The sequence below is a fragment of the Acipenser ruthenus genome, chromosome 44 (genome assembly GCF_902713425.1).
Source record: "Acipenser ruthenus chromosome 44, fAciRut3.2 maternal haplotype, whole genome shotgun sequence".
Classification (NCBI taxonomy): Eukaryota; Metazoa; Chordata; class Actinopteri; order Acipenseriformes; family Acipenseridae; genus Acipenser; species Acipenser ruthenus.
Window position 1 is genome coordinate 9,307,515 of NC_081232.1, and position 14,132 is coordinate 9,321,646.

At 38.0% G+C, this 14,132-nt stretch overlaps 1 protein-coding gene across 3 annotated transcripts; it reads left to right on the top strand.

The window, feature by feature from the left end:
• Positions 1-131: 131 nt before the first annotated feature.
• Positions 132-13,448, top strand: LOC131709732 (RING finger protein 212B-like). Of its 3 annotated transcripts, XM_059012523.1 has the most exons (16): positions 132-1,261; positions 2,022-2,145; positions 2,545-2,597; positions 2,900-2,974; positions 5,991-6,106; positions 6,708-6,768; positions 7,286-7,314; positions 7,841-7,887; positions 8,066-8,096; positions 8,985-9,045; positions 9,811-9,868; positions 10,587-10,626; positions 10,958-11,061; positions 11,570-11,613; positions 11,881-11,921; positions 12,966-13,448. In XM_059012523.1, the coding sequence occupies exons 1-16, from the start codon at positions 1,208-1,210 to the stop codon at positions 12,973-12,975; spliced, it is 948 nt and encodes a 315-aa protein (XP_058868506.1). In that variant the 5' UTR covers positions 132-1,207; the 3' UTR covers positions 12,976-13,448. The 3 variants fall into 3 exon arrangements, 2 of the variants coding, with proteins under 2 accessions (XP_058868506.1, XP_058868507.1); XM_059012524.1 differs by having other exon boundaries at positions 132-2,145; XR_009311600.1 differs by lacking the exons at positions 8,066-8,096; positions 11,881-11,921; positions 12,966-13,448 and having other exon boundaries at positions 11,570-11,602.
• The last annotated feature ends 684 nt before the right edge of the window (positions 13,449-14,132 follow it).

Sequence of the window (14,132 nt, forward strand, 5' to 3'; positions counted from 1 at the left end):
AGCGTGCAGTCTTGGTTTGTTGTCGTGTGTGTGTGTGTGTGTGTGACCCTTAGCGAGTCACTTCACCTCCTTGTGCTCCGTCCTTCGGATGAGACGTCAAACAAACGAGCTCCTATTGGAAGTGACTCTGCAGCAGCAGTTGTTGATGATGCAGAGTTCACCCCCCTAGTCTCTGTAAGTCGCCTTGGGTAAAGGCATCTGCTAAATAAACAAATAATATTAATAATAATAATAATAATAATAATAATAATAATAATAATAATTTTAAAAATACAAAAAACACACTCACAAACATACACACTGATACACACTTGCAGTGCTGCTGCAACAGAGTCAGCAGGTAATGATAATGCTAGAGACGGGATATAGGGACTGGAGTGAACATACACGTGTACGTGTAGCTACACGTACACGCACACGCTGCTGTGTTCTGCAGGGGGCGGCACGGGTTAAAGATTTTTTAGAGAGAGACTAAGCGCTTGTTTTTATTAATTATGATTTTTTTTAATGACTCGCTTATTAGTATTGAATAAACACTCGCACATTACAAGAATTTGTTCAAAAATATATATATATTTTTTTTTTTAAAAAAGAGAAAAAAATTAAAATCAGATCGCTGTCACTTTAGATATCTTTGCGGTATCTCTTCTGTCTCCTAAAACTAATTTAAATGCTGTCATTTTTGCCGGAAGAGGTGGTTGTCTCTGTCTAATAAAGTCAAAATTTGAATAGCGTGTATTTTGTTTTTATTTTTTTATACAATATAAAGTTTTTTTTAATGAGTAACTTCTGGCGCTCATTACAGCATAACTTACCAAAAATAAAAACATGGGGGTTACGTTAATCTTTGTAGAGAAAAGTTATAGTTTTATGTTATAGGGTGTGTTTAATGTTGTATTTTAATGGGTGTAAAAATAATATTTATATAATTTTGTTTCTAATATAAACAAATACGGAGACCGTCTCGCGAAACACTTTAAGAAAAAACCGTTAAATTTCAAATTCGCAGCCCGTGCACGTCCCCGCGAGCGCGTCCCCGCAGCAGTAGGTTCGGCAGCGGCAAGCTTTTGGCGGGAAGTGGGGAGAAGGTGAGCGTCACCTTCTTCAAGTCGAGCGGTTGCGTCTCGGCTTTTTAAAGAAAAATAAGCGATGTTTTTGTTTTTTTTAAATATTTTTTATGTTGTTAGAAGTTTGAACTTGTTATTATATGGCTATTTTATCGATGTTTGCCATTGTGTCGTATTTATTTTTTTATATACCGGTATGTTATATTTTTAGGTCTACGTTATTATTATTATTATTATTATTATTATTATTATTATTATTATTATTATTATTATTATTATTATTATTGTGGTATTTTACCGTCTTCTTTCCCTGTATGTGTTAGTCAAATATAATATTTAACATGTTATTCGGTTCGTGTTTTATTAGTTATTAGGTCAAATAGATGTTTGTAGACCGATCCTAATTCCTTCATATGTATTGTCTTGGGCCTGTAAAATATATAAGGTAGATTTTAATACATTTGAGACGCAGTTTAATAAAAAATAATCTGATGTTTGCTTTCAAACTTTTTTTTTTCTAGGAAAATGTGGTTTTAATATTTGAACTGTTTCTTTTGTGACTTTTGCATAAATATTACTGTATTTGTAGCGACTTAAAACAAAATATGCCTTTAGGTACACAAGCGGTTAAATAAATTATGCAGAAAAATGAAAGATATATTCAAACGATTGGTGGGAAAGGAAGTATTACTTTACATTTGTATTATTATTATTATTATTATTATTATTATTATTATTATTATTATTATTATTATTTTATTGTAAGTTTTTACTACTTTTGATAGTGGAGGCTTACTATTTTTTTTTTAACCCACACGAAAAACTCAGATACTGTGATATTGGTTATATAAATAAAACACATTGCAATGAATATTATTTTTTTCGAAGGTCTTTCTTTATAAAATCAACACTGTAGTTTAATTTCAATTATGTATTTATTTATTTATTTTTTAGTTTTGGTCGTGCAACAAACCCGTCATGGATTGGTTTCACTGCAACAGCTGTTTCAAGACGGAGGGAGTTGAGTTTTGCGTGTCGAGTTGCGGGCACATCGCCTGTGAAAACTGCGTGAGTCAAGGTGAAAAAAAACCCCCCAAAAAACATGCAAGCCGTTATTAAAATCAAATTTAAAAAACCGTCAGCCCTTATTATACAGTCCTAATACCTATTTATAAAATTCACAATGACGTCATCTCTTTTAAACCTAACGAACTTGTAGTGTTTATTAGATTATTAGAAATAGTAAAAAAAATAAATGCAAATAGAACCTACGACAAACGTTTCGACTTTGAAAGTCTTTTTTCAATGACTTCAGATGACGAACGTTTTTGGACAAGCGATCCCCCCATCCCCCATCCCTTCAAACGACTTCTGGTCGAAATGTCTGTCGAATTATTTTTTGATAGTACAGTATTAAAAAAAAGTTATTATTAGGGTTATTATTATTCAATTTCCACCCATTTTCTCTCTCTCACAGATAAATGTCGTGTTTGTGGCGCCTCATGCAAATTCCTGTTACTGTCAGAAAATGTAAGTTGAATCCTCCCACCCTTTCTTTACCCTTACATATATATATATATATATATATATATATATATATATATATATATATATATATATATATATATATATATATGTGTATGTTTCATTCTCAAATAATAAAAAAAAGTAACAAAAGGTACCTGGATCCGGTCCGATCCGGCACAAATGAAACCCTGGCTCAGCGTAGTATATATAAATAAAAATATATAAGCGACATTTCTAAAGATTTAAGTCTTAAAGAGTTTTGTGTCTGGGGGGTTTGGTTTGTGTCTCCTTGCCTTCCTCCTCAGCTCAAGCCTCAAGAACAGATGTATTTCAGGAACCCCATAGAAGTGGCACGGAATCATTTTGAACAAATCGCACAGGTAGGCTCCCTGAATCACGATCAAACAAACCGAGAAAACGTTTCTAAAGAAGTCTTGAGGGGGAGGGGGGGGGGGGGCAATAGGAGACAAGAAAGGAGGCTTCCAGAGGTTAAAGAAAAGGGGTCTTGATACCAGGAGGTTCAAATCCCGGCTCAGCCACTGACTCCCTCTGTGTGTGTGTGTGTGTGTGTGACCCTGAGCGAGTCACTTCACCTCCTTGTGCTCCGTCCTTCAGATGAGACGTCAAACAAACAAGGTCCTATTGGAAGTGACTCTGCAGCAGCAGCAGCAGTAGTTGTTGATGATGCAGAGTTAACCCCCTTAGTCTCTGTAAGTCGCTTTGGATAAAAGCGTCTGCTAAATGACTCATTAATAATAATAATAATAATAATAATAATAATAAAGAAAGTGGATTTTTAAGGAGAGGTTCTGTTTAGCTCCGTTTAAAGAAACTACAAAAATTTTATCACCAAAGTCTACCAGAAGGAAGCCATAATCGCAGTACAGTAAGTATTTCATGTAGATTTCGAAATGTCACATTTTTATGTATGTGAGAAAACTCCAAAGCGGCGGTGTGTAATTCAATATGTTAACAAGGGAACATTATTCAGCAGCTTTCATTGGACTCTATGAAGCTGAGGGAGTTCATTCTATATAGAGGGTGTGGAATTCAATATGTTAACAAGGGAACATTATTCAGCAGCTTTCATTGGACTCTATGAAGCTGAGGGAGTTCATTCTATATAGAGGGGGTGGAATTCAATATGTTAACAAGGGAACATTATTCAGCAGCTTTCATTGGACTCTATGAAGCTGAGGGAGTTCATTCTATATAGAGGGTGTGTAATTCAATATGTTAACAAGGGAACATTATTCAGCAGCTTTCATTGGACTCTATGAAGCTGAGGGAGTTCATTCTATATAGAGGGGGTGGAATTCAATATGTTAACAAGGGAACATTATTCAGCAGCTTTCACTGGACTCTATGAAGCTGAGGGAGTTCATTCTATATAGAGGGTGTGTAATTCAATATGTTAACAAGGGAACATTATTCAGCAGCTTTCATTGGACTCTATGAAGCTGAGGGAGTTCATTCTATATAGAGGGGGTGGAATTCAATATGTTAACAAGGGAACATTATTCAGCAGCTTTCATTGGACTCTATGAAGCTGAGGGAGTTCATTCTATATAGAGGGTGTGTAATTCAATATGTTAACAAGGGAACATTATTCAGCAGCTTTCATTGGACTCTATGAAGCTGAGTGAGTTCATTCTATATAGAGGGTGTGGAATTCAATATGTTAACAAGGGAACATTATTCAGCAGCTTTCATTGGACTCTATGAAGCTGAGTGAGTTCATTCTATATAGAGGGGGTGGAATTCAATATGTTAACAAGGGAACATTATTCAGCAGCTTTCATTGGACTCTATGAAGCTGAGGGAGTTCATTCTATATAGAGGGTGTGTAATTCAATATGTTAACAAGGGAACATTATTCAGCAGCTTTCATTGGACTCTATGAAGCTGAGTGAGTTCATTCTATATAGAGGGTGTGGAATTCAATATGTTAACAAGGGAACATTATTCAGCAGCTTTCATTGGACTCTATGAAGCTGAGTGAGTTCATTCTATATAGAGGGGGTGGAATTCAATATGTTAACAAGGGAACATTATTCAGCAGCTTTCATTGGACTCTATGAAGCTGAGGGAGTTCATTCTATATAGAGGGTGTGTAATTCAATATGTTAACAAGGGAACATTATTCAGCAGCTTTCATTGGACTCTATGAAGCTGAGGGAGTTCATTCTATATAGAGGGTGTGGAATTCAATATGTTAACAAGGGAACATTATTCAGCAGCTTTCACTGGACTCTATGAAGCTGAGGGAGTTCATTCTATATAGAGGGGGTGGAATTCAATATGTTAACAAGGGAACATTATTCAGCAGCTTTCATTGGACTCTATGAAGCTGAGGGAGTTCATTCTATATAGAGGGTGTGGAATTCAATATGTTAACAAGGAATTATTCAGCAGCTTTCACTGGACTTTATGAAGCAACAAAATGAGTTAATTCTATATATATTGTTAATTAATTATTTATTATTATTATTAATAATAATAATAATAATTTATTTATTTATTTCTTAGCAGACGCCATTATCCAAGACAACTTACAATTGTTACAAAATATCGCAATACAAGTTATCACCTTATAAATTATCACATTACAGAATATCCTAATACAGATAAGAGCAGTTATGAAAATACAATAAGATCAAGTTGGAGCCAAATAAAGAAGACAGTAAATTCTAAGTCAGCGAGTTTGGCTAAGAGCAGCTGACACTTACAGTAAAGAAATGTGCTGATACGAGTGAAGTCCAGTGAGAGCAGGTGAGTGAGTACGATAAATGGATGAGAACGATTTCAAATAAGAGACATGACAAAAAAAAAAAGTGAGGTTACCTGTAAGAGTAAAATCAAATACAAGATATAAGAGGTGATGCAAATCCTTTTGGTATGGGAAAGGGAATCCCCCCCTGAGACAGTATTATTTTTATTTGTTTTATTTAGCAGTTTAGTCAGTCAGTCAGTCAGTCAGTCAGTCAGTCAGTCAGTCAGTCAGTCAGTCAGTCAGTCAGTCAGTCAGTCAGTCAGTCAGTCAGTCAGTCAGTCTGTCTGTCTGTCTGTCTGTCTGTCTGTCTGTCTGTCTGTCTGTCTAGTGGATCTTGTGCTATTACAGTGTGGAGTAGTGGTTAGGGCTCTGGACTCTTGACCGGAGGGTCGTGGGTTCAATCCCAGGTGGGGGGGACACTGCTGCTGTACCCTTGAGCAAGGTACTTTACCTAGATTGCTCCAGTAAAAACCCAATTGTATAAATGGGTAATTGTATGTAAAAATAATGTGATATCTTGTAACAATTGTAAGTCACCCTGGATAAGGGCGTCTGCTCATAAATAAATAATAATAAATAAATAATAATAATACTGGATTGACGATGGCGTCTCTCGTCCGCAGGTGTCTTTGTTCCAGAAGAAGCAGATGGCACGAGTCCTGGCTTTTTACAAGTACAAATCCTCGGAAATGGAGAGCAAGTTGCGGGAGGGGAGCAAGCTCAGCAAACAGCAGGAGAGGTGTGGGCAGGGCAGCGAGAGCTTGGGCTGCCTGGGTCTGCATGGCTGCCCGCTGCCTCCGTCATCCGTTCAACCACTCGGCAGTGAAAAGCTGCGTTCGCTGACAGACGTTTCCACCAGAAGTCTTTCTCAGGGTCTTCTAGTGGAAACGTTTGTCCTTGAATTTATTACATATCTTTTACTATTAAAAAAAAAAAAAAAAAACACATCTCATAAACAATACATAAGTAAAGAAAGAGTATTAGGGTGACGATGTCACAGTGTCATGAATATATATAAATACATATTAGGACTGTGCACAGCTGATATAACAAATGGAGATTAGATAAAGGGGCATTCAGAACAGAAAATAGGTGGCACTTTTTTTACACAGAATTGTGAGGGTCTGGAACCAACTCCCCAGTAATGTTGTTGAAGCTGACACCCTGGGATCCTTCAAGAAGCTGCTTGATGAGATTCTGGGATCAATAAGCTACAAACAACCAAACGAGCAAGATGGGCCGAATGTCCTCCTCTCGTTTGTAAGCTTTCTTATGTTCTCGTTCTCTCGTTCTCTCTCTCTCTCTCTCTCTCTCTCTCTCTCTCTCTCTCTCTCTCTCAGGGAACTAGCTGAGTTGAGGAAGGAGAATGCAGAGCTGAAGAATCTCCTGTCTCGTGTCAAGGTACGAACATTATCAACAAACTATCAATCGCTCAGCGACCCGCTGGGTTAATTAAGAAACACTGATAGAAAAAGAAAAAACTTAAAAAAAAAAAAATTGTAGCTTCTTTTAGTATTCCTTAAAGTGTGTACATTAAAAACAGTTCAGAGTTGATTAATACACTGGAGTCTGTGTGGTCCAGTGGTTAAAGAAAAGGGCTTGTAACCAGGAGGTCCCCGGTTCAAATCCCACCTCAGCCACTGACTCACTGTGTGACCCTGAGCAAGTCACTCCACCTCCTTGTGCTCCGTCTTTCGGGTGAGACGGAGTTGTAAGTGACTCTGCAGCTGATGCATAGCTCACACACCCTAGTCTCTGTAAGTCACCCAGGATAAAGGCGTCTGCTAAATAAACTAATAATAATAATAATAATAAACACAATAAAAAAAAAAAAATTACACTGAAGGATGTAGATTACAGTTTGTGATGTGATCTTCATAATAATGTTTCTCTCTTTCTCTACCCCCCTCCTTTCCAGTTGTCTCAGAGTCCTCTACAAGAAAACAGGTATGACAAAAAAAACACATCATGCGACTTGAGCATCTTTTTAATAAACTGATGTGAAAAAATGAATAAATATATTTGATAAAGCAATTGGAAAGAATCAATTACGCACATTAGTGTGATCATTTTCATTTATATTAATCTGGGATCCTTCAAGAAGCTGCTTGATGAGATTCTGGGATCAATAAGCTACTAACAACCAAACGAGCAAGATGGGCTGAATGGGGCCTCCTCTCGTTTGGAAACTTTCTTAAGTTTCTTATGTTCTAATCTTCATCAGTTTAATATATTCTATATATACACTGGAGATATATATATATATCTCTACAGTGTGGGTTGCAGTATAAATGTGTTAAAATCCCTTGATAAAAAAATAAACATTTTAAGGAAATTTCGTATACAGTACAACCCAAAATGTGTAAAAAAAAAAAATAAAATAAAAATAAAATCATTTTTATCTGAAAAGGGGGAGCCAGCAGACTTTGATTTTTATTTGGAGTTTTTTTTTTTTTTTTTTTGCTTCATACAGGGGCAACAGAATATCGCGGCCAGTAGCCATCACGTCGCCTACACTAGGTAAAAAATAAACTCTTTGATTTGCAATAACATGTATTTCAAGAAAGTTCTGTGCAATTATTGATTGATTGGGGTATTGATTTCATTTTGTTTTGATGTTCCGGTGATTTTGTTTTTTTGCACCTTTTGTATATATATATTGACTTGCACCCCAACGTTCTTTCATATTCTCTCTTAGTAAGCCCTAGAAGAAGCAGCTATCAAGTCAGGTAAAAGCTCAAACATACATGTCCAACATTTTAGAGTTTTTACATACATTTGAGAAGGGGTCTGGTTCATTATCTTCTCTGTGCTTTTACCAGGAGGAATACCAAAACAGTAAACTTTGAGAAGGGGGCTGGTTCATTATCTTCTCTGTGCTTTACTGCACTGTGCTGTGCTTTTACCAGGGGGATACCACAGCAGTAAACTTTGAGAAGGGGGCTGGTTCATTATCTTCTCTGTGCTTTACTACACTGTGCTGTGCTTTTACCAGGGGGATACCACAGCAGTAAACTTTGAGAAGGGGGCTGGTTCATTATCTTCTCTGTGCTTTGAGAATGGGGCTGGTTCATTATCTTCTCTGTGCTTTACTACACTGTGCTGTCCTTTAACTTCTTCAGATGAGACGTCAAACAAACAAGCTCCTATTGGAAGTGACTCTGCAGCAGCAGTTGATGATGCAGAGTTCACCCCCCTAGTCTCTGTAAGTCGCTTTGGATAAAAGTGTCTGCTAAATGACTCATTAATAATAATAATAATAATAATAATAATAATAATAATAATAATAATAATAATAATAATAATAATGAATTACTATTATTATTTATTTGGCAGAGGTCTTTTTCCGAGGCGACTCACACAGGTGTTACATGGCGGTACAGGGTTACAATGTAAGCTTCCTATTTAAACACAGTGTAGTTTACAGTAAGTGTGTCTCTCTCTCTCTCTCTCTCTCTCTCTCTCTCTCTCTCTCTCTCTCTCTCTCTCTCTCTCTCTCTCTCTCTCTCTCTCTCTCTCTCTCTCTCTCTCTCTCTCTCTCTCTCTCTCTCTCTCTCTCTCTCTCTCTCTCTCTCTCTCTCTCTCTCTCTCTCTCTCTCTCTCTGTGTCTGTCTCAGCCGTTCAGACTCAATGGAATCACTGGAGCGGTACAGAGGAATCCGATCTGGAGGTGCCATTGTGAGTATCATATGATTCGTGATTAATAAAACAATGCCACTAAAATATTACCCCCCCCCCCCCCGCCGTGTAAAAGAAAAAAAAAACACAATTGTCACTTGAATATCGTAACGTCTTTGAATGATCTGTCCGGTCCCATACAGCTCTGGACAAAGGTTTCGCATCCCCCTCGCTATATAGAATGAACTCCCTCAGCTTCATAGAGTCCAATGAAAGCTGCTGAATAATGTTCCCTTGTTAACATATTGAATTGCACCCCCTCTATATAGAATGAACTCCCTCAGCTTCATAGAGTCCAATGAAAGCTGCTGAATAATGTTCCCTTGTTAACATATTGAATTCCACCCCCTCTATATAGAATGAACTCCCTCAGCTTCATAGAGTCCAATGAAAGCTGCTGAATAATGTTCCCTTGTTAACATATTGAATTGCACCCCCTCTATATAGAATGAACTCACTCAGCTTAATAATGTTCCCTGGAGTTTTCCCAGATACTTAATGACAAAACCGACTGGAAAAATATGACATTTCGAAATCTAACATGAACTCCTTACTGTACTGCGATTATGGTTTCCGGTAGACTTTTTTTTTTTTTTTTTGTGATATCATCTTGTACTTTTCTTTTGATTACATCAAAATAAAAAGACCTAAAATAATGTTCACTTTTTTTTTTTTCAATGATGTCTCAATCATAAAATTCTAAGGGATGCGAATCTTTTAGCCAGAGCTGTATATGTTATAAACTCCTCTCTCCTCTCTCCTCAGACCCCAGGGAGTGCCAGCACCATGTCAGGCAGAAGCACGCCACAGGACCCAAATTTCAGTGAGCGATTCAATTGATTCAGCCCCCACCCTCCTTCACCACTTCCTTCCATTCGCTCTCCCTCTCCCTTCTTCCACTCTATTCTCTCTCCTCTCCCTCCTCCCTCCTTCCCTTAGAGAGAGCCTCAGCACAGCAATCCATATTTGAAGTTGTTCTACAGCTGTGGCCAAAGGTTTTGCGTCACTTCAAATTTGATGATTGAGATAGAATTGAAAAAAGTGTATGTATATATATATATATATATATATATATATATATATATGTGTGTGTGTGTGTGTGAACATGATTTAAGTCTTTAATGTTATCAAAAGAAACTACAAAATTCTGTCGCAAAAAAAAAGATTTTACGTCACTTCAAATTTTATAATTAAAAAAGTATATATATATATATATATATATATAATGTGTGAACATGATTTAGATCTTTTAGTTAATGTTTTCAAAAGAAACTACAAAATTCTATCACTGTCACATTTGTTTTCAGTCCGTTTTGTCGTTAAGTATCTGGGGAAAACTCCAAAGCCTCATGCGGTGTGTAATTCAAGATGTTAACGTTATTCAGCAGGTTTACATTCGACTTTATGAAGCTAAATTAGTTCATTCTCTATAGAGAGGGGGATGCAGAATGTTTTGCTCGTGACTGTATGTATCTTTAGCTCAGAACTCTCCCGAGGTGAAACTGAGAATTAAGCAGGTTTTTTTTTTTTTTTTTCTGCAGGAACTCCCACCAGTGTCTCTGCAGGGGCGCTGACCGGCAGGTACGCTATGTGCACTGAACAGGAGAGGGAACACTGTCTGTCTGCCTATCTGTCTATTTGTCTCTCGGTCTCTCTCTCTCCTCGTTTGTTTCAGTCTGTTGGTCTGTGTCTGTTTGTCAGTCTTAGTATGTAGATAATTGTGAAAGCTACAAATTCAACTTTTCCTCCCCATGTCCCCTCTCCCCCCCTCCCTGCCTCTTGAACTTCCTCCACTGTCCCTCTCTCTCCATCAGTCAATATTATATTTATATAGCGCCTTTCGTACAAAAAGTTTATAAAAGCGCTGCACAGGACAAAACAGAGGAACGTCTACATCCTCTCTCCCTCTCAGAACCCCCACCAGTGTGTCCCGGACCCCTCGCCTGCTCCAGTTCCAGTTCGGTTCTGGTTCCAGCCTCCAGTCGCTACCGTCCCCCAACCCCCGAATATTCACAGGTAACTGTCCCAGGACCTCTATTATTATTATTTATTATAATTATTTGTTTATTTAGCAGACGCCTTTATCCAAGGCGACTTACAGAGACTCGGGTGTGTGAACTATGCATCAGCTGCAGAGTCACTTACAACTACGTCTCACCCCAAAGACGGAGCACAAGTAGGTTAAGTGACTTGCTCAGGGTCACACAATGAGTCAGTGGCTGAGGTGGGATTTGAACCGGGGACCTCCTGGTTACAAGCACTTTTCTTTAACCACTGGACCACACAGCCTCCTATCATTAAAATGCCTGTAAATAGACAGAAAGGAGAAGAAACAAGACACTAACAAATATCTCTCTCTCACACTCTTACACACACACATTACACACGAGGAAGTTGTTCGCAGAAACTCTCGTCTGCTGCTTGACTTTCTTAGTTTCTTCTAGTTTTTTTTTTCTGATTAACGTTCTGGATGGACAAGATCCACTCAGATGAACTACCAATAATCTGTCTTTGTTTTTTGTAGGTCAGCCAGGGCAAAGCAGTGGTCAAGCGCGAACGCCTCAGCTGGTAATTCACAGATTCACTCATTTATCAAGCTGGAATGCGTGTGCTGTTTATTTTTTAAATATCCTGGGGATGGGAATCGGACTCCTGTTGCACAGCAGCGTCACCCATTCCAGGTTTTACTACCAGCTTGATTAGACCCCAGTGTGTGTGTCTAGGTAACAAACCAGGAATGGATCAAACTGCTGTGCAACGAGAGAATTCCATCACTGTATTTCTAAGGTTATATAGTTGTATTTTTTTCAATGCATATTTTTATTTTTTCTCCAGTTATCTCACACCCAGTCATCTTTGAATCAGAACAGAGAAAGGTGAGTTTTTATAACATTGACAAACACAAAATAAAGGAGACTTCACTTTAAAAATTTTAGGATTGAGGCTTCATTTATAACAAATAAAATAAAAAAAACTATGCACGTAATTTAGATATTTTATTTAACATCATGATGTAATCAAAGAAACTGCAAAATGATATCGAAAAAAAAAAAAAAAAAAAAGAGTACCGGAAGGAAGCCATAATCGCAGTACAGTAAGTATTTCATGTTAGATTTCGAAATGTCACGTTTTTTCCAGTCAGTTTTTCGTACAGTGTCTGGGGAAAACTCCAAAGCGATAGGTGTGTAATTCAATATGTTAACAAGGGAACATTATTCAGTAGCTTTCATTGGACTCTATGAAGCTGAGGGAGTTCATTCTATATAGAGGGGGTGGAATTCAATATGTTAACAAGGGAACATTATTCAGCAGCTTTCATTGGACTCTATGAAGCTGAGGGAGTTCATTCTATATAGAGGGTGTGGAATTCAATATGTTAACAAGGGAACATTATTCAGCAGCTTTCATTGGACTCTATGAAGCTGAGGGAGTTCATTCTATATAGGGGGTGTGGAATTCAATATGTTAACAAGGGAACATTATTCAGCAGCTTTCATTGGACTCTATGAAGCTGAGGGAGTTCATTCTATATAGAGGGGGTGGAATTCAATATGTTAACAAGGGAACATTATTCAGCAGCTTTCATTGGACTCTATGAAGCTGAGGGAGTTCATTCTATATAGAGGGGGTGGAATTCAATATGTTAACAAGGGAACATTATTCAACAGCTTTCATTCAAAATTAGTTCATTCTCATAGAGAGGGGGATGCAAAACCTTTGGCCCCAGCTGTAGGTAACAAGCTCAGGGGTGTCTTACTAAACTAGTAAGCTAAAATTACTAAATCAAGCTGGTAGTAAAACCTGGAATGGGTCGAACTGCTGTGCAACAGGAGTCTTATTCCCATCCCTTTGTCTTGTCCAACAACAATGCAAGGGACATGTTCATGTGTGTGTGTTTTATTTTTATTTTTTTATCACAGGCGTTTCTAGCCAAACTGAGTGACGCAGAAGCCTGATGACAGCCAGATAGAGAAAGATATAGGAGAGAGAGAGAGAGAGACTCTGACTGGGCCAGACCAGCAGCTGGAACGGAAGATCAGAAGACAGTAAATATTACAATAAAAAACACACGATATTTGTACAGTGGGGCACATACCCATTATTCGGATTAGGCTGTCCACAGAAATCAGATGAGGGTGGCTGGTGTCGATCGGGCCGATTTACCCTTCAGAGTGAATTCAGAAACAGCTGCTTGGGTTTGTGACGATCGCTGCTTTTTCTTCAGACTCTGCGGAGAACAGCGACCCACACAAACCCGAGCAGCTGTTTCTTAATTCACTCTGAACGGGTGAAATCAGCCCGATCGACACCAGCCACCCTCGCCTGTGATCATTATTAAATTCTTTAGACACAAAGATGTCGGTCGAAGACTTTTAGTTACTGCTGTGGTTAACAGTCTGTTGGTGTTCGTTAATAAACACAATGAAAAATTGAGAGAATATAATCCCTTCTTCTCGGTGTCTGTGTTAGTTTACTACATTCTGAAAAGAGTTTAGTTTCATTAAAGCTGCAGACAGACAGACAGACAGACAGACAGACAGAGCCCCACAATCCTGTTCAGTTTGACGCTACAATATAATCCCTTCTTCTTGGTGTGTCTGTTAGTTTACTACATTCTGAAAAGAGTTTAGTTTCATTAAAGCTGCAGACAGACAGACAGACAGACAGACAGACAGAGCCCCACAATCCTGTTCAGTTTGACGCTACAATATAATCCCTTCTTCTCAGTGTCTGTGTTAGTTTACTACATTCTGAAAAGAGTTTAGTTTCATTAAAGCTGCAGACAGACAGACAGACAGACAGACAGACAGAGCCCCACAATCCTGTTCAGTTTGACGCTACAATATAATCCCTTCTTGGTGTCTGTTAGTTTACTACATTCTGAAAAGAGTTTAGTTTCATTAAAGCTGCAGACAGACAGACAGACAGACAGACAGACAGAGCCCCACAATCCTGTTCAGTTTGACGCTACAATATAATCCCCCCTTCTTGGGGTCTGTGTTAGTTTACTACATTCTGAAAAGAGTTTAGTTTCATTAAAGCTGCAGACAGACAGACAGACAGACAGACAGACAGACAGAGCCCCA

Bases quoted from the DNA above. Each gene is read 5' to 3' on its own strand.
- LOC131709732 (XM_059012523.1), top strand. From the start codon at position 1,208: ATGGCTATTTTATCGATGTTTGCCATTGTGTCGTATTTATTTTTTTAT. The intron at 7,888-8,065 runs GTAAAAAATAAA...ATTCTCTCTTAG, and splicing joins CATCACGTCGCCTACACTAG to TAAGCCCTAGAAGAAGCAGC. The intron at 11,614-11,880 runs GTAATTCACAGA...TTTTTTCTCCAG, and splicing joins AAGCGCGAACGCCTCAGCTG to TTATCTCACACCCAGTCATC.